Genomic DNA, 20,574 nt, shown 5'->3' with positions numbered 1-20,574 from the left:
AACAGGGCTTTGAGCCAGAGACAGAAGCACTCAATCACGGGCCAGGTGAGCTCGGAGCACGGCCAGAGACCAGGGAGACAGGAGTGATTGAGCACTTTTCTCCAAGCGTGCACTGAGGAGGGGTCCCCAAGCTCTCGGCTCCTCCATGCCCTAGATTGGGAGGTCGCCATTTTCATTCCCATCCTCCAAAGCTCTATGGAAACCGGAAACTGTTCAGGGAACAAAAGCTCCTGAGAGCAAACCAGAGCAGATTACTTAGTCCAGCCTCTGGCAAGGGCGCAGCAATTCCGCCTCGGGCAGACACTTGAGAATCACTACAACAGGCCCCTCCCCCAGAAAATCCGTAAGAACATCCTTCGGAGACCAAGCTCACTGATCAAGAACAGCGGAACTCCAGAGGAGGGAAAAGCAAAGCATGGAATTCATGGCTTTCTCCCTGTGATTCTTTAGTCTTGCATAGTTAATTAAATTTTTTAAATTTTTTTTTCTTATCCTAATTTGTTTAACTTTTACTCTTTCTTCTTTTAACATTTTTTAACTAGTTTATCTTAACAATACCTTTCATTAAAGAAAAGCTTCTGGAACCTTTATTATTATAGGCATATTTTATCCTTCATTGTATCTAACTTTATCTTTTGTATACATACAGGGTTTTTTCTTCTAAAAAATTTTGTGATACAACTTCTTATAATAAATCAAAATATACCCTGAATCTAGCACAGGGCTTTGGTCTAGTCCCCAGCCTGAGCAGATTCTCTCTACCTTTTTTTTCTTTCTTTCCTCAACTGACTTACCTTATCAACTCATTTTGTAGAATTTTTATTAAATTTTCATCTTTATAGCCATATTCCATCCCTTCATCATGTTTACCCTTATTTGTATTTGTGTGTGTGTGTGTGTGTGTGTGTGGTGTGTGTGGAGAGAGAGAGAGATTTTGGGAGGTAGTTTCGTCTAAGAGACCAAAATACACCCAAAATCAAGTGGGTGGCTCTGTTCTATTCACCAGTCTAATATATATATTTATATTTAATTTTTTATATTTTATATAAAATATATATTTTATATTAAATATATTGTGTTTATATATAAATATACTTATATTTATAACATAAATATAAATAATATTTATATATTATATTTATATATAATATATATTTTATATATTATACTATTTATATATTTTATATAAAATATATATTTTATATATATTATATATATATATATATATATATATATGGGCACTGGTAATATGTCAGATCTAGAGTTCAGAATGATGATTCTCAAGGTGCTAGCGGGGCTCAAAAAAGTCATGGAAGATATTAGAAAAACCCTGTCTGGAGAAATAAAAACCCTTTCTGGAGAAATAAAAGAAAATAAAATCTAACCAAGCTGAAATCAAAAAAGCCATTAATGAGGTACAATCAAAAATGGAGGCTTTTACTGCTAGGATAAATGAGGCAGAAGAGAGAATTAATGATATAGAAGACCAAATGACAGAGATAAAGAAGCTGAGCAGAAGAGAGACAAACAGCTACTGGACCACGAGGGGAAAAATTGAGAGGTAAGTGATACCATAAGACGAAACAATACTAGAGTAATTGGGATTCCAGAAGAAGAAGAGGAAGGCAGAAGGTATATTGGAGAGAATTATAATAGGGGATTTCTGTAATATGGCAAAGGGAAGAAGCATCAAAATCCAGGAGGCACAGAGAATGCCCCTCAAAAATCAATAAGAATAGGTCCACACCCTGTCATCTAGAAGTAAAACTTGCAAGTCTTAGTGACAAGGAGAAAATCCTGAAAGCAGCCCGGGACAAGAAGTCTGTAATATACAATGGTAAAAATACTAGATTGGCAGCAGACTTATCCACAGAGACCTACCAGGCCAGAAAGAACTGGCATGGTATATTCAGAGCACTAAATGAGAAAAACATGCAGTCAAGAATACCCTATCCAGCGAGGCTAGCATTGAAAATAGGAGAGATAAAAAGCTTCTGGAACAAACAAAAACTAAAAGAATTTGTAAACGCCAAATCAGGTCTACAGGAAATATTGAAAAGGGTCCTCTAAGCAAAAAGAGAGCCTAAAAGTAGTAGACCAGAAAGGAACAGAGACAATATGTAGTAACAGTCACCTTACGGGCAATACAATGGCACTAAATTCATATCTTTCAATAGTTACCCTGAATGTAAATGGGCTAAATGTCCCAGTCAAAAGACACAGGGTATCAGAATGGATAAAAAAACAAAACCCATCTATATGCTGTCTACAAGAAACTAATTTTAGACCCAAAGACACCTCCAGATTTAAAGTGAGGGGGTGGAAAACAATTTACCATGCTAATGGACACCAAAAGAAAGCTGGGGTGGTAATCCTTATATCAGATAAATTAGATTTTAAGCCAAAGACTATAATAAGAGATGAGGAAGGACACTATATCATACTTAAAGGATCTGTCCAACAAGAAGATCTAACAGTTTTAAATATCTATGCCCCTAATGTGGGAGCAGCCAACTATATAAACCAATTAATAACAAAATCAAAGAAACACATCAACAATAATACAATAATAGTAAGGGACTTTAACACTCCCCTCACTGAAATGGACAGATCATCCAAGCAAAAGATCAGCAAGGAAATAAAGGCCTTAAATGACACAGTGGACCAGATGGACATCACAGATTTATTCAGAACATTCTATCCCAAAGCAACAGAATACAGATTCTTCTGTAGTGCACATTGAACATTCTCCAGAATGTTCTCCTATTCTCGTGAAACTGTTCCAAAAATAGAAATGGAAGGAAAACTTCCAAACTCATTTAATGAGGCCAACATTACCTTGATCCCAAAACAAAAGACCCCATCAAAAAAGAATTAACAGACCAATATCCTTGATGAACACAGATGCAAAAATTCTCACGAAAATACTAGCCAGTCAGATCCAACAGTACCTTAAAAGGATTATTCACCATGACCAAGTGGGATTTATCCTTGGACTGCAAGGTTGGTTCAACATCTGCAAATGAATCAACGGGGTACAATACATTAATAAAAGAAAGAGTAAGAACCATATGATACTCTCAATAGATGCTGAAAAAGCATTTGACAAAGTACAGCATCCTTTCTTGATCAAAACTCTTCAAAGTGTAGTTTTAGCGGGTACACACCTCAATATCATCAGAGCCATCTGTGAAAAACCCACAGCAAATATCATTCTCAGTGGAGAAAAACTGAGAGCTTTTCCGCTAAGGTCAGGAACACGACAGGGATGTCCATTATCACCACTGCTATTCAACATAGTACTAGAAGTCCTAGCCTCAGCAGTCAGACAACAAAAAGAAATTAAAGGCATCCAAATCAGCAAAGAAGAAGTCAAACTATTACTCTGCAGATGATATGATACTTTACATGGAAAATGCAAAAGACTCCACTCCAAATCTGCTAGAACTTGTACAGGAATTCAGTAAAGTGTCAGGATATAAAATCCATGCACGGAAATCCATTGCATTTTTATACACCAACAAGACAGAAGAAAGAGAATTAAAGAATCAGTCCCATTTATAGTTGTACCCAAAACCATAAGATACCTAGGAATAAACCCAGCCAAAGAGGCAAAGAATCTGTACTCAGAAAACTATAAAGTACTCATTAAAGAAATTGAGGAAGACACAAAGAAATGGAAAAATGTTCCATGCTCATGGATTGGAAGAAGAAATCTTGTGAAAATGTCTATGCTACCTAAAGCAATCTACACATTTAATGCAATCCCTACAAAATCCCATCCTTTTTTTTTTTTTTCAAAGAAATGGAACAAATAATTCTAAAATTTATATGGAAGCAGAAAAGACCTCAAATAGCCAGAGGAATATTGAAAAAGCCAAAGTTGGTGGCATCACAATTCCAGACTTCAGGCTCTGTTACAAAGCTGTCATCATTAAGACAGTATGGTCCTGGCACAAAAACAGACACATAGATTAGTGGAACAGAATAGAGAGCCCAGAAATAAACCCTCAACTCTGTGGTCAACTAATTTTTGACAAAGCAGGAAAGACTGTCCATGGAAAAAAGACAGTCTCTTCAGCAAGTGGTGTTGGGAAAATTGGAGAGCCACATGCAGAAAAATGAAACTGGATCATTCCCTTACACCACACACAAAAATAGACTCTAAATGGATGAAGAACCTCAATGTGAGAAAGGAATCCATCAAAATCCTTGAGGAGAACACAGACAGCAACCTCTTCAACCTCAGCCGCAGCAAGTTCTTCCTAGAAGCATCGCCAAAGGCAAGGGAAGCAAGGGCAAAAATGAACTATTGGGACTAGTATCCAAAATCTATAAAGAACTTATCAAACTCAACATCCGAAGAACAAATAATCCAATCAAGGAATGGTCAGAGGGCATAAACAGACACTTCTGCAAAAAAGACATCCAGATGGCAGACACATGAAAAAGTGCTCCATACCACTTGGCATCAGGGAAATACAAATCAAAACCACAATGAGATATCTCACACAAGTCAGAATGGCTAAAATGAACAAGTCAGGGAATGACAGATGCTGGCGAGGATGCTGAGAAAGAGGAACCCTCTTGCACTAGTGGTTGGAATGCAAGCTGGTGCAACCACTCTGGAAAACAGCATGGAGGTTCCTCAAAAAGTTGAAAATAGAGCTACCCTATGACCTAGCAATTGCACTGCTGGGTATTTACCCTAAAGATACAAATGTAGTGATCCAAAGGGGCACATGCACCCGAATGTTTATAGCAATTTATATGTCCACAATAGCCAAACTATGGAGAGAACCTAGATGTCCATCAACAGATGAATGGGTAAAGAAGAGGTGGTATATATGTATACAGTGGAGTACTATGCAGCCATCAAAAGAAATGAAATCTTGCCATTTGTGATGACATGGATGGGACTAGAGGGTATTATGCTGAGTGAAATAAGTCAGTCAGAGAAAGACAATTATCATATGATCTCCCTGATATGAAGAATTTGAGAGGCAATGTGGGGGATTTGGAGGGTCAGGAAAAAAGGAAACAAGATGGGATCAGGACAAACCATAGGAGACTCTTAATCTCACAAAACAAACTGAGGGTTGCATGGGGGAGGTGGGTAGGAAGAGGGTGGTTGGGTTATGGACATTGGGGAGGGTATGTGCTATGGTGAATGCTGTGAAGTATGTAAACCGGCGATTTACAGAACTGTACCCCTAGGGCTAATAATACATTATATGTTAATTTTATATATATATATATATATATTATTTTAAGGAATATTCCATTAAATACTCTATTTTATAATAATATAATTTTATAATACTCTCTATTAAATACTCTCTATTTTAATAGAATAATAGAATAGAATAATAGATTTGCTAACATGTAAATTTTTTGTGCCCAGCTGCACAAGAAGATATGATGAAATAGACAGGCACCACAGATAGAATCGATAATTCACATAGCACAGACAGCATTGTCACTGGGAGACATGAATTACTGAAATGATCTATGGTCTTTGTAAATTTCTGAACAAATGAAATACAGCCTTTCTCATATTGCAGAGTAGTTACATTTTGGGAAAATCCTATAACTTAAAACTATAGAAAAAATACCTTGTAAAATGGAATTAGATTCTAGGCTCTGATAATTTTAAACATATATTTCAACCTACATGGATGTCAAAGAGGACATTCAAAAGTTCTAGAGAAAGAAAAATTCTTCATTGTATTGATTTTCCCACACTGTGCAGAATTGATAGCATCCTTGATCCCCACTTGTAAAAAGCAGCCTTTACTCTCCCTGCCATTATTGTGATAGTCAGAAACACCCCCAACAAAATTTCTAAACATGCCCTAGAAGGGAGTATCAACCCTCCTAGCAACTGTTGATTTATAGTAAGAAAATAACTACCAGTCTTGATTTAATTATCTACTCTTACCCCAAGAGCAAAACTCAGGGCTAGCTTTCTTTCTGAAAACTTGTTTGGGTCTTACTAGTCCCTTGTTAGATGCTTTATGCAGTTAAAAAGTACTGTTAGCACATGTAAATCAGACAAGTATGTACATACATACATTTTTGTTTGTGATAAGTATGACTAATTTTATTTCATGTCACTTAGAGTAGCATTTTATTGGTAGGGCAGTTAGGGTAGTAGCCTGGTGCCTTTCATGTAGGTTCAGTCTTCAGTAGGGTACTGCTATTTATTCTGAAGATAAAATAACATTGAATTTTGAAATTTGCCTTTAACAATAGTCCAGCCAGTCTGCGTAAGATGTAAAAAGTGCCCTTATGCCCTAGGTCTCTCATCAGGTTACCCAGGCTTATACTCTTCAAGAAATAGACTTGTATGTGCATAGTAATAGCACAATTGGGGAAAGAGAGAATCATTTGTACTGGTACTGGGGATAGTATTGTATACCTGGAGTTGTTGGGAGGATTATCAGATAATACCTATATAGCCCATAGCATAGTGCCTGGACCATAATAAACATAGTACCTATTGTTGCTATGTAATGTTAAAATTGAGGAAAACTGGCTTAGTGTAGTTTATGACTTAAATATCAGATCTTTTGACTCTGTTGCCTCATATAATCTGAAAATATTACTTGGGGGTTAACGTGGCATCAAAATCATGGCATGGGTGGAATGTGAGGTAGCAGCTTGAGAGAAATATATCAGCTGACATTGTTTAGAGTTGCCAGTGCATGGTGATGATAAAAAGCTAACTGAACTTGGTCTTCTATTCTCTTATAATTACTAATACCTACCAGACCTCCTGTTGCTCAGCTTCTGGAATATTGCTGGGTAGGAACACTGGTTTTGTGTCTGAGTAAATTCAGCTCTGTTCTCTTAATGATTGAGTGATCTGGGGCAACTTATTTGGATTCTTTAAAGCTTCCATTTCCTCTTTTGTATAGTTTGGATAATAATACTACAAAGAGTTGGTTTGAAGATCAAATGAGATAAGGTAAAAACACTTTACACCTAATAGTTTCCCCTCTAACTTGGAGAAATGGTAACAGGTTGTTGAAGGTGTCACCATAGCCATGCTTCTTCCAGGGAGTTGAAGAGAATCCATTTCCTTGACTTGGAAAGCCTCACAAAATAAAGTAGAAAAAATTAAGGAAAATAAATGTGCAACCTTAGCAGCTAGACCAGAGCAATCTGGAGGTATTAATCATGGGGAAATATATTTTTATACCACACACTTCTTGCTGAGATTTTTAATCTTCTCTGCCTTGGGATTCTCTTCCTTTGCTCTGTAAGAGTTGAATTTCCCAAGGTTTCTTTTTCTGCCCCATCCATACTGTAGTTACTTTGAATTGCCACATCTGCAACTTACATAGCAAATTTCAGTATGTTCACCACTTAAAAATTATAATTTTAAAAAATTTTTAAACACAAGATCTTTGTTAATGGTCAACAAATAATTTGGACCTCCGTGTTATAAAAAGTTCTTTATTAAAAAGTTGACCATTCTTGATTGCTCTTAACATGGTTCGCAATGGGGGTGCCTGGGTGGTTCAGTCAGCTAAACATCTGCCTTCACTTAAGGCAGACCTGCCATCTCAGGCCATGATCCTAGAGTCCAGGGACTGAGACCCACATCAGGATCCCTGCTCAGTGGAGAGTCTGCTTCCCCCTCTCCTCTGCCCTTCTTCCCCACTCATGCTTACTCTCTGTCACTCCCTCTCTCAAATAAATAAATAAAATCTTTTTAAAAATAAATGGTTGGCAATACTATATAAAAACCAAATAAGAGTCCAGAGAATTCCTATAATTCTCTGGAGAACGATTTTAAAAGTTAAGATTATTTAATTTTTATAAAAGGAGTCTTAGAGTCAGTTGTCTTCAAATGGATGAAGCTATTATAAGGAGAGTAGTGATCCATTGTTCTGCGTCTAAAGTGAGAATAAAGAGGAAGCAAGTTGAAATGGTAGAAAATTCAAGTAGAAATAAGGTTGAAATTCTTGAGTTCTAGAGTGATTAAATACTAGAATAAAATGTTAAGGGAGACAAATTTTCACCACTGAAGATTAACAGATTGTTGAATGAGCAATATTAGGTAATGGGCACATTGTATCTAGAAGCAAAGATCCAGACAGTGTGACCTCTTGAAATTATTCTAAGCTCCCTGATTGTTTCCTTCTCTGGTGTATCTCACAGTACTACTTATAGATTATAAAGTGAGTTTTAATGAAAATAACAGGGTCAATCCTAGGAACTTAAAGCTGATAAAAACCTTCTGACAAAAGACAAAGTGATTTTTTAAATGGATTAAAAAGTTAAGATGGTTCTTGCTTCAGGAAGTTGTTCAGTGTTCAGAAAAACTTGAATAAACTCTGCTTTGTTTTCTTACCTTGCATTTAAAGGGATTGTGGGGTTATATAATACATATATATCTGTATTCCCTGTGCAGTTTTTCCAGAGTTAAGCCACAGAGAACATCTACAACACAATAGATTGCTCAGATTAGATTCTCACAGTATCTTTTACAAAAGTTCTAATAATTTGTGCGCTCTCTCTCTCTCTCTCTTTTCTTTTTTTTTTTTTTTTTTTGTTATTTCTTTTAGGCACCTAGTGACAATGGTTCTAAAATCCAAAGCTTTATTTTAGAATGGGATGAGGTAAGTAAATTGGATCTTTTAAATTAGGGGGAATTTATGTGTATTTATCCTCAAGCAGAAATAATTTGTTTTAATAGTTTTTTCCTCTTTAAAAACATTATGAATGCTTTTAGTGTGGTACATGAGCGAATTAATGATGTTCCTAGAAAACATTACTGACTGGACCTCCCTATTTTGTTTTATTTTTTGTTTTTGACTTAAACCCCTCAAAGTTCTCACTTGGGTAATTATCTTGATGAAGGAAATATTTTTTTTCACTTCAGCCTTAAAAGCAAGTATAATTTTTTACTATGGCTACTTTAACACATTTCTACAAACCTGATAGTTCAAAACAACATACTCATTCTCCTATATTTCCGGAAGGTAGAAATCCAGTATGACTCTCACTGGGCCAAAATCAAGCTTTAACCATGCTTCTTCTAGGAATTCTAGAAAAGAATCCATTCTCCTAACTTTTCTAGCTTCTGGAGGCTCTCTTCATTACTTTGTCATTACCATGAACACATGGCCTCATCAGATAGCCTTTTCTGCCCTTCCTGCCGTTATCACATGGCCTTTTTCCTCTTCTGTCTTCACATCTTTTTCACTCTAAAAAGGACATTTGTAATTCCATTTAAGGTCCACCTAGATAATACAGGATAATCTCTCCATCTCAAGAGCTTTAACTTAATAACATCTGTACAGTCCCTGAATAGAGTAACATTCACAGGGTCTACGGTTTAGGACTTGGATATCTTTGTGGGCCATTATTCAGCCTACCACAGCAAGCACACTGAGCTCTGTTATGCAGTACTTCATTTTACTATCATTTATTACATTCTCTCTTTGCCTACTGCTTATACCATAGCTAAGAGGTGTGGCCAGAGGGTATAGAAGAAATTCCATTGATAATCTGGGAATTCAGCAGTATGTAGGCATGCCTTGAAGATATTGTGGTTCCAGCCAACCACAATAAAGCAAATATCTCAAAGCAAGTCGCATGAATTTTTTTGGTTTCCCAATGCATATAAAAGTTATATACCACACAGTATTTGTAGTCTGTTAAAGGTACAATGGCCTTGTCTTTTTTTTAAAAAATGTACATACCTGATTTTAAAAATACTTTGTTGTCACTGAAAAAATTAAATTTAAAAAAATACTTTGTTGCTAAAAATGCTAACCATCATCTGAGCTTTCAGTGAGTCATAATCTTTTTGCTAGTGGAGGGTCTTACCTCGATGTTGATGGCTGCAGGCTGCTGAGGGTATGGTGCTTGCTGAAAGTTGGGGTGCCTTCAGCAGCTTCTTGAAAAAATAAGACAACGGTGAAGTTTGCTGCATCAGTTGACTCTTCTTTCATGAACCATTTCTCTGTAACATGTGATGTTGTTTGATAACATTTTACCAACACTAAAACTTCTTTCACAACCGGAGTCAGTCCCCCGAAACCCCGCTGCTACTCTGTCAACTAAATTTATGTAAAATTCTAAATCCTTTGTTGTCATTTCAACAGTCTTCACAGCACCTTCACCAAGAGTAGATTCCCTCTCAAGAAACCACTTTCCTTGCACATTTTTAAGAAGCAACTCTTCATCCACTTAAGTTTTATCATGAGATTGCAGCAATTCAGTCACATCTTCAGGCTTCACTTCTAATTCTAGTTCTCTTGCTGTTTCCACCACATCTGCTGTTATTTCCTCTGTTGAAGTCTTGGAACCCACAAAATCATCCATGAGGGTTGGAATCCACTTCTGCTGAACTCCTGTTAATGTTGATATGTTGGCCTCTTCCATGAATCACCATAACAAATACAATAATATGAAAAAATTTTAAATATTACAAGAACTACCAAAACATGACACAGAGTCGCAAAGTTAGCAAATGCTGTTGAAGAAATGGCACCAGTAGAACTGTTTGATGCAGGGTTGCCACAAACCAGACTTTGTAAAAAACACTGTCAGCAAAGCACAGTAAAATGAAGTGCAATAAAACAAGGTATGCCTATATTAAAAGAGTAATGAGGCACAAACAATTAGATTTTATGCCAGAAGTTTTAAGAGAATTTAGAATTAGGAAATCTATCATAGTAATTTAGAAGAAAAAAAAATATGTTGATAAATTATGAAAAGATATTTGATAAAATTTAGCACTTAATTAAAACTCAAATTAGGAAAGGAAGATAATTCCTTATCTGATAGTTATTTTTGTATTAAGTGAAGTACCATCACTAAACAATAAAAGCATTTCTAGTCAAGGCTGAAACAAGTCAAAGTTGTCAGTCATTCCCACCTTAATGTTAATGAAGTATGTTTTGGAACATACAGGTACAGCCAAATAATGGCTGGGCGGCAAAATATTATTATATAGAGATGATACAATTTTCTGTTTAGACAACTTAATAGAATCAACTGTAAACACCATTAAATCAAGAAAGTGTAGTAAAGCAGCCAGATAGAGATTGAAGGTTTTCTTTGAAGAAGTCACCCTAAAACCACTGTTTACCTCTACCAACACAGTAGGGAAGAGTGGATGGAGAATAAGAAATGTGTCTATTTTATGTAGCATCCTAAACTTCTAACACTCTTTCGTTGTCCTGAGCTGCAGAGTTTTCTCTCTCCCATTCTCTTTGCCTATAATCGGGTTTTTCTCTCTGCTTATATTCTGTTACTGTTAAACCTAGGCAGTTGTGTTTCCAGAATCTTTATTTTATAGGATGTTAGCAGCTATTAAGGTGGAGGTTTGGGAATCACTTAGGGACCTTAAAACTGTGTAGAACTTTTCATAGATTGAGAACACTGCTAGTTGTATATATCAAAGATTACCCTATTTCTGCTATTACTAGTCCCCTCATAGAGATTGTGGGGTCTATACATGGAAAGAACTTCTTTTATTAAACCCAGACATTTAGCATCAGTTAAAACAGGGTACTTAGTTCAAGAAGGTAGATACAGAGATACCTAGTTTGTAAATTCTGCATTTAATGAACAGTAAGTACCATTTAAAAGATGTAGGTTATCTCTACTTTCTTTTGAGATCCATGATTCATGTAACAAAATGACTTTTAATGTATACCAGCTCATATGTAGTTATTCATCAAGCAGGAACTTTGTGGATTTATCTTTTTACAGTAATGTACATGATATATAATAATCAGCCAATTTTTTTTAGGGAAAAGGAAATGGAGAATTTTGTCAGTGTTATATGGGCTTACAGAAGCAATTTAAAATTACTAAACTGTCACCAGCAATGGGTTGTAAATTTAGACTGTCAGCCAAAAATGAGTATGGCACAAGGTAAGATACATTTTAATGCAAATATATTATTTAGTCACTTCACTTAATATAAATTATGCAGAATCCAAATTATCCACTAAAAATTCTGCTTTAGTTTATGTTGGTATAGTAAAGATGGATTAACTATCATAGCAAAAGCTGTAAGAGAAGATGTTAGTTACATAAACTACAGTTTTAAGTGTATTAGTAAATACACTTTTAGGTTCTGATCTGATAACCATGAAAATATTATCAACTCTAAGACATTATAATTAGTTATCAAAAATTGTCACTTTCAGAAAATGTCATTTATCAGATTGAATTCTTTAGCTATAAAAACAGCTCTTTTTCATTCATTCTTAAAAACGATTTGTTTCAACAGTGGTTTTAGTGAAGAAGTCTTATATTACACTTCAGGCTGTGCCCCTTCCATGCCAGCAAGTCCTGTATTAACTAAGGCTGGTGTTACTTGGTTATCCTTACAATGGAGTAAGCCCTCAGGAACACCATCAGATGAAGGAATTTCTTACATTTTAGAGATGGAGGAAGAAACTTCAGTAAGTATAAATATATATTTTAAGTAGTGTTTAAAACCTATTTCAGGTAACATCAATCCTTATAAATAAGTAAATAGTGCCACAGTAGTTAGATCCTTTCCCAGATCCTTGAGTCCTTGGTGTTGGTTATTATTTAGGAGGAACTGGGAATGAGGAAGAACTCAGTCTTGTCTTTTCTTGATGTGTGGGAGGGAGTTTTGTTTTTTTGTTTGTTTGTATATATTTGCGCCTAGGAACAGTATAGACTGCATTCTTAAATATATATGTTTTAGGGAAAATATATATTCTTAAATATATATGTTTTAGGGAAAATAAAGGGGGGGAAGATCACCACAGCCTTTCAGCCTAAGTAGCTCTAAAAAATAAGGAAATAATATGTCCACCTTTTCCAGCTGTGTTCATACACTGCTTTCTCAAACACCACAGAAGATATGAAGAGCATCACATGACATTATATAGTGCCACCAGAATCAGGTTTCCAGTGGTTTGTCTTCTATGAGCTAAAATGTAACTAACGTGAGTTAGGGTTTCTTCTATTAGTTCTACATAGTTTCATAGCTTTTTCAGAGCTACTTTATTTTTTTTTAATCAAATTTGTTTATTTTCAGCATAACAGTATTCATTATTTTTTCACCACACCCAGTGCTCCATGCAATCCGTGCCCTCTATAATACCCACCACCTGGTACCCCAACCTCCCACCCCCCCGCCACTTCAGACCCCTCATTGTTTTTCAGAGTCCATAGTCTCTCATGATTCACCTCCCCTTCCAATTTCCCCCAGCTTTCCCCCCCCCCAGCTTTAAAGCAATTTGAGTGAAAAATACATTGGTCCACTCGCAGCTATATACCCAAGAGAACTTGAAAACACATGTTTATACAGAAATTTGTATGTGAATGTTCATAGCATTATTCATAATACCCAAAAAGTGGAAACAACCCAGATGTCCATTAATTGTTGAATGGATAAACAAAGTGTGATATATCCATACAGTGGAGTATCATTGAACCATATAAAGGAACGGAATTAGTCATGACATGAATGAACATGAATACACAGAAAGTATATTAGTTTATTAGAAAGTATATTAGTGAATGAGAAAAGAGGGGAAGTGACTGCTAACCAAAAAGTAAAGTACAGGCTTCATTGTAGAATTAGGATTTGATGATAATTGTATAATGAATACAATATAAATGATTGAATTTCATACTTTGAATGGGAATTTTACAGAATGTGAATTATATATCAACTTTTAAAAATAACAATGGGAAAGTAGTGAAGCATTGTCCCTGGAGCTATGAATAGCAATCCAGTACCTAAGTGACATGCCTTCCTGCCAGCACAGCCAACCATTTATCTATTTACTTAAACACAGAGCAAGTTAAGTATGTCAAATGGTTATAACTCTGTTTAGTTCTTACAACATCTGTGTAGGAAAGTCTATTAGTTTTAGAGATATGCTTACTGATGGTGATGTTACGATTGACTGACTTTACCTTCACCACAAAGATCTTCTCTTGGTTACTATATTTATGGAGTTCTCCATCCCCCTACAAACATTCATTAGCATTTATGGATCTGTCCATTCAAAATAGAAGTATCAAGGTGAGTATTACACTTAAGAGAGCATTAATCACCTGGTACACAGTAGAAGATGAAGACGACCTGGGTGTTTTTACATGTTTGTTATTCCCCATATTTCTGCTGCTAAACATCTAAGAAAGACTTATTTTCACTTTCCAGGGATATGGTTTTAAGCCTAAATATGATGGAGAAGATCTTGCTTACACAGTAAAGAATCTCAGACGTAGTACAAAGTATAAATTTAAGGTAAGCTTTGAAAGCCCATATAAAATTTGTCATTCTTGTTGTTCCTGTTGTTTTAAAGCTAAGTATACACCTCACTCCTTGATTTTAAATCTAAAATAGTTTCAGGCTTGGGGAGCCTGGATGGCTCAGTCAGTTGGGCATCCAAATCTTGATTTTGGCTCAGGTCATGATAACGGGATTGTGAGATCAAGCCCCGCATCAGGCTCTTCGCACTGGATGTGGAGCCTACTTAGGGTTCTCACTCTCCCTCTGCCTCTCCCCACTCATGGTCAGTCACTGCACTCAAAAAAACATAAAAAGTTAAAATAGTTTTGACTTTTCTAATGAGCATTACTGCTGTATTACTGTGTAACATTGTCAAACTATATATATTTAAATTCAAATCAGTTTTGATGTTTTATGGAACTTTTATTTGTATAACGTGAGCAAACATCTTCTAAAATGTGGATGTTGTTAAACACATTCAGAATGTGCTTTTTTTGTTAGCAATATCTGAAAAAGTAATGCTTTTATTTTCTAAGTACATTATATCAAGTGGTACATAATTTCATTTTGTCTCATTACTGATATTCACTTGATGAAGGTTATTTTTACCATGTTTCTTCACCGTAAGGTTTTCCTTTTCCCTTTCTAGTAATAGCATTTTCTAAATACTATGTAAACATCTTGGTTTTTGTCAGACTTTCACGTACTAGTTTTAACATCCATTGATAATACCTGCCTGAGTCCATTATTACTGATCAATAGTTGCCAAGTAGCAACTAAGATAAAATTAAATAAAATAAAAATAAAATTTTTCAATTTTATTATGCCTTCTACATTTATTATTTGGCATTATACTATAAAGAAAAGCTTTCTTTTCTCATTTATGTAAATATGAACTCCTGGATTCCTGTTTACTGAGTGGGCTGTTTTTGTTATTATGATTGTCAATTGTGAGACTCAGATTGTTTCAGATTTAGGAGCCCTTGGGGCTGGCTTTCAGATCCTTTTGAAATGTGCCCCCCATCATTCTTTGAAACCTTTCCTTTCTGGCACATGCTATTCCAGTCTCATCTTGTACTTTCCCTTCTTTAGCCTTGAGATTGTTTTGTTTCTCAAAGCACTTGGGTCCTTTCAATAGACAATAGTATTTATAAGCCAAAATCTGGGAAGTAAGTATACTTATTGCTATAACAGTTTTACTACTCCTGGACACCCTCTCAGTGGACTGAGCTATGAGCTATGTGTGTGTACATGCACATACAAAATTTGTATGCACAAACACATTTACATCTGTATTTCTACATATATATATCTATTTTTTTAAACCATGAATTTACACACGTACCTCCGATCTTAATCCAATACTACAGGTTAATTCTGGTTTTCTTCTTTTTCTTATTTCTAGCTCCCTTCATCATCAGAAAGAAACTTTGCCTCAGTTATGTCAATTATATTTAGTTTGTGGAACAAATTCCTCCCCCTCCCATAAAGTTCTATATGGGGTGCTTGAGTCCCTACTAGGCAAATGCTGCTGCCTCCAACCAACCCACCTATCCCCCAGCAGAGATACTTGCCTTGTTTAGCTCACCTGTTGGCCTTTACACTGAATTATTTCTAGTGTAAAGCAGACAGACTCTACATGTCATTTATTGCTTGCTTGAGGCATGGAAACTATATGTATCATTCTTGCTCACTTGAAGCGCTAGCAAGCTTTGAAAATTCATCTACTGTGGAGATTCCAGAAATTCTTTCTTTCATAGTATAGCATCCATTCTCAGGATATTTTTTAACTCTGACTTGATCAGGGATATACATTACCATTTCTTAGAGACAGTGCTTGAATTAGTCAATATACCAATTAATATAAGCCAGCCTACATTTTTGTGCCCAAGTTTTTCTAAAAATACAAGATGCTTATTAGTTAATACATTCAACATTCGAATTTTCTTCTCAGTACTTGTTTAATCAAATCATTTCAAATAAATGATAGAAGCTACTGTAAATTGTTTTCACTATTAAAAAGCAAAGATAAATTTTATCCCTTGAGAACCTTAAAAAATTTTTAAGCATGAGATTTGATTACGAAGAGCATAATAATTATATTTATTATGCTTTGTCTTATATATCAGCTTCATTTTTAAAACTTACGATAACACTGAGTGATTTTAATTTTTTCCAAATAGAGTTTTCATATTTTTACAAGATTTATGAAATACTTAAGAAGTAAGTACATTCATTCAGTTTTCCTCTTAGGATGATGTTGGATTGTATTTTGCTTCAGTAATGATTATTGTTATGATTATTCAGTAATGATTAGAAAATGATTAACATTTTCTAAGGGGAAATGTTAAGATCTTTATAATTTGGTAAGTTTATTAAAATTCTTAGAATTCTACTATCCTGTAACACCATGGTATTATTTCCACATAGAGACAAAAATGTTATGTATACATATAAGGGAGTAAATTTCTTATGATCCACTATTTTAAAAAATTACAGATTTTTATTTAAAATTGTTTCACTGTGGCAGTCACATTCAGATTGCAGGGTATATAGTCAGAATCTCCAAGGAGACAGTAGGCTTTTACAAAAAGTACCCCCAAGTAACTAGAGAGGGTATAGGAAAACAATGTCTCTAAACAAACTCTTAACAAATCACTGGCTTATAGGAAGGGATTATATAAAACCTTATTAAATAATAAATCGTAAGAGTGATAACCAAGAATAGTAGTTCCCCAAGTGTGATCACCAGACCATTGTATCAGCATCACCTGGCCCCCTCAGTTCTGTTGAATCAAAAATTCTGGGATAAGACTTAGCAGTCTGTGTTTCAGCACTGTCCAAGTGATTCTGAGGCTTACTGAAATTTGAGAACCACTGATCTAAAGGGGGAAAAAAATAGAAAATGATGACTATGTGGTCTTCTAGAAGCTTGGACATTTTGAATCTGCTTGTGCTGGGTGCCAGCTGACAGGCTTTTGAATCATTAAATCCTATTGCTGTCTCAGACTTTGTTTTCTATTTTGACATTGCAGACTCCTCTTACAAGCAAAACATATCAAAATAAACTGTTAACACTAAAGAAATCTTAGACTACTAAGCAAAAGCTTAGAAAATACTATAAATCTATAATCCTATAGTCCAGTCCAAAATACTATAATCCAGAAAACAATGACTAGATAGTATATTACTGATTGTAAAGAAATAATGATATAATTAACATAAAATTGTAATATGACCAAGTTTGCCAAATGCCAAGAGTTCTAGTTTCTACACTACAGACAATCCTAGGACACTCAAAATACTAAAACAAAATTGGAACAATGTAAAAATTTAAAGGACAAAAGAAAAATTAAAATTAAAATTTCAAGCATAAGAAAGCAGCCAAAATTCTTAAAATCAGTTAAACTTCAGAATGGTTAACAAGTGTACAATGCTGACTCTATCAAATGGTTCATTAGAAGCTAGCTGAGACCTGTTGTCCAAATTTAAAATGATAATAATTATTAATAATTATAATATTTCTTGTTAAAGGCTTCAGAAGCTAGTGGCCACTCACTATGACTCCGGGCCAGTAGAAGGCCGATTTCTTACTTCCTAAAGTTCCCTGAAAAATAGTTTTTTAAGCAGCAAGCCTTCTAAAGATCAAGTTCTGAGTACCTTGAGCTGAGAACCCTTAAAATACTACACTGTAGCTTATTACTTTTTTTTGAGGTATTTTTTTTTTCAGATGGAGAGAAATCAGTCAGTTAGTATCTGGGATCCATCAGCTTCTCCTATCTTCCATCTTTAAAATTCACTTATACGGGACACCTGGGTGGCTCAGTTGGTTGGACGACTGCCTTCGGCTCAGGTCATGATCCCGGAATTCCGGGATCAAGTCCCACATAGGGCTCCCAGCTCCACAGGGAGTCTGCTTCTCCGTCTGACCTTCTCCTCACTCATGCTCTCTCTCACTCTCTCTCTCTCAAATAAATAAATAAAATCTTTAAAAAAAAAATTCACTTGTACACTTACATGTCAGCATCAGTGACAGTACATAAACGTGTTGCCTTCCTCCTCCTCATCTTGTCCAGTGTCATTTTATGAGGTCTTCCTTTCTCCTTTGCCCTAATCAAAGTGTGCCCATGTTTAGTCCTAATTTATTATGCCCCTTTCTCCCTTGGATACATCATCTCTTTGCTTTCTGTCAGCTGTCATTTTTTGTTCTGAAGAATACTAAATCTCCAAACCTGTTCTGTGCTTTTATCAAGCTATTCTTACTTTCTAATTACCGTTTTATACCTAGATTAATCTTTCCAAAATACAGCTTTCCCTTTAAAAAAAAAAATCCCTTAGTTTCATATAAGATTTTTTTCTATTCTGACACATTCAGTTTTTAAAATGCACTGTCTTTCACTCCTTACTTGAACTGGCTATCTGACCAGATTGATTGTTTATTCTTCCTTGATCAGAGCTCACTATTTACTATTATTTCTGCTCTATACCCAGGGCTTTCTGTTCTCTCTCTTACCCAGGTTTGCCCTTTTACTGCTCTTGCCCATGAAGACCTCATATCACTTCTGTTTACCTCTTCAGAAGCCTTTGTGGACCATTTTATGCCTTAGTAATCTTTCTCCTATTGCCTGAATCTTTTCATATACATCTTGCTTGTCTTCTGCATAAAGATTCTAAACTTGTTGAAGATACAGAGTGCACCAAACCTAGAGTTCCCAGCACAGTGCTCTCTCTATGGTGGGAACTGAATGAATGTTTTTGATTATTTGTAAAATTGTGGGGGTGGGAAGATAAGTATATGGCTTTATAACCTTTAATACCTCATGGCTAACTGAAGTAAAAGGAGGCAGTGCCAAAATATATAGTCTTAAAAATACAATTAGTGGATCTTTCTCGTTTTTAGGGAGTCTCTTCTTACTTTAATAGTTTCTTCTAGTTCTAGGTTTGAGTAAACACTGTGTACCATATGGAGAAGTGTTTTGACTCTCTTTGTGGTCCAGTTTATAAAGCAGCAAATAAAATGCATTGTCGTGCATGGGAGAACTGAGGAAGCCTGAGCAAAATTGAACAATTGAACCGAATTTTACTGCATTCTCATGAGCCGCATGATTTATTTAGGGGTAGATTTATTTACATCCATGTGTATATTATCATATCATATAATGGAGCTTGTCTTGAGTCATTCATTCATCCTGTAATTATTGAGCATTTATTCTATAATAAAGCACTGTTCTAAACACTAAGAATATAACAATAATCAAAATAACTGATACTCTAGTTAGGGGAATAGACAGTAAACAAGCAAATGGTAGATGGTGATAAGTGCTACGTGGATTAATCAAATTAGGGTGAGGTAACAGAATGATTGGGTAGTCAAGGAAGTACTTTTGGAAATGAAACTTGAATCTGAATAACCGGAAGAAGTTGGCATGTCAAGAACAAAAAACATTTGGGGCAGGGAAAATAACTGCTAATGCAAAAGACTGTAAAGTGGTGGTAGGCAGGGGTGAAATCACATAGGGTGTTGTAGGCCATAGGGAAATTAGATCTTATTTTGAGTAAAATGAGAAGCTGTTGGAAGGTTCCAAGCTAAGAAGTAAGTCCCTTTGGCAGTTGTGTAGAAAATAGAATTGAGAGAAGGAATAGAAGCTAGAAAACTAGTTAGTAATATATTGTAGTTATTCAGAAAAGATAGAATAAAAGAAGCCTTGACTAAGGTGGTAGTAGTAGCAGAAAACAGAAAAGTAGAGGTAGACTTGACAGGATTTGCTAATAGAATTAAGTTGTAGGTTTAGAAAAGGAAGAATCAAGGATGTTTCTTAGATTTTTGACTTGAGAAGTAGGTAGATGACTTGAGCAACTAGGTAGACTTTTTGCTGATGAGAAAGAGCAAAGATGGAGCAGGTTTAGAAAAGAGAAAATCATATCAAGTTGGATATTTTACTTCAGGAGCTTTAAGTTCAGTAGACAAGATAAGGTAAAAATATATATTGAATTTCTAAAGTCAGATATCAAAATACTTAGATATGAATTGTGTTTATTGCTGTGCCACTTAATAACTTGAAAAAAAAAAACAAGTATTGGGTCTGCGGGTCAGGAATTCAGGACCAGCTTAGCTGAGTGGGTCTCATGAAGGTTTCATGTGAGGTTATAGTCAAGATGCCAGCTAGGCTGCAGTCATCTGAAGGCTTGACTGGGGCTGGAGGATTTGCTCCCAAGTTCACTCAAGTTGCTTGTTAGCCCTCAGTTCCTCTCTGACTTTTGGTCGGAAGCTTTAGTTCATCAGCAAATGGATTTTTGTATAGGGAAGCCACACACACTCCTTT

General features: G+C 35.4%; 1 protein-coding gene across 5 annotated transcripts in view; it reads left to right on the top strand.

Moving 5' to 3' along the window:
* Positions 1 to 20,574, top strand: part of FNDC3A (fibronectin type III domain containing 3A) — a 172,922-nt gene that overhangs the window by 129,528 nt on the left and 22,820 nt on the right. For all 5 annotated transcript variants that reach the window (XM_004775260.3, XM_004775258.3, XM_004775259.3 and 2 more), the window contains 4 exons: positions 8,577 to 8,630; positions 11,777 to 11,901; positions 12,263 to 12,437; positions 14,180 to 14,266. In XM_004775260.3, the coding sequence (XP_004775317.1) occupies positions 8,577 to 8,630; positions 11,777 to 11,901; positions 12,263 to 12,437; positions 14,180 to 14,266 (441 nt within the window). The remainder of the gene's footprint in view (positions 1 to 8,576; positions 8,631 to 11,776; positions 11,902 to 12,262; positions 12,438 to 14,179; positions 14,267 to 20,574) is intronic.

Source organism: Mustela putorius, unplaced genomic scaffold (assembly GCF_011764305.1).
Source record: "Mustela putorius furo isolate JIRA1106 unplaced genomic scaffold, ASM1176430v1.1 tig00000461_pilon_pilon_pilon, whole genome shotgun sequence".
Classification (NCBI taxonomy): Eukaryota; Metazoa; Chordata; class Mammalia; order Carnivora; family Mustelidae; genus Mustela; species Mustela putorius.
The sequence above is the reverse complement of the archived record's forward strand: the minus strand, read 5'-3'. Positions and strand labels throughout refer to the sequence as shown.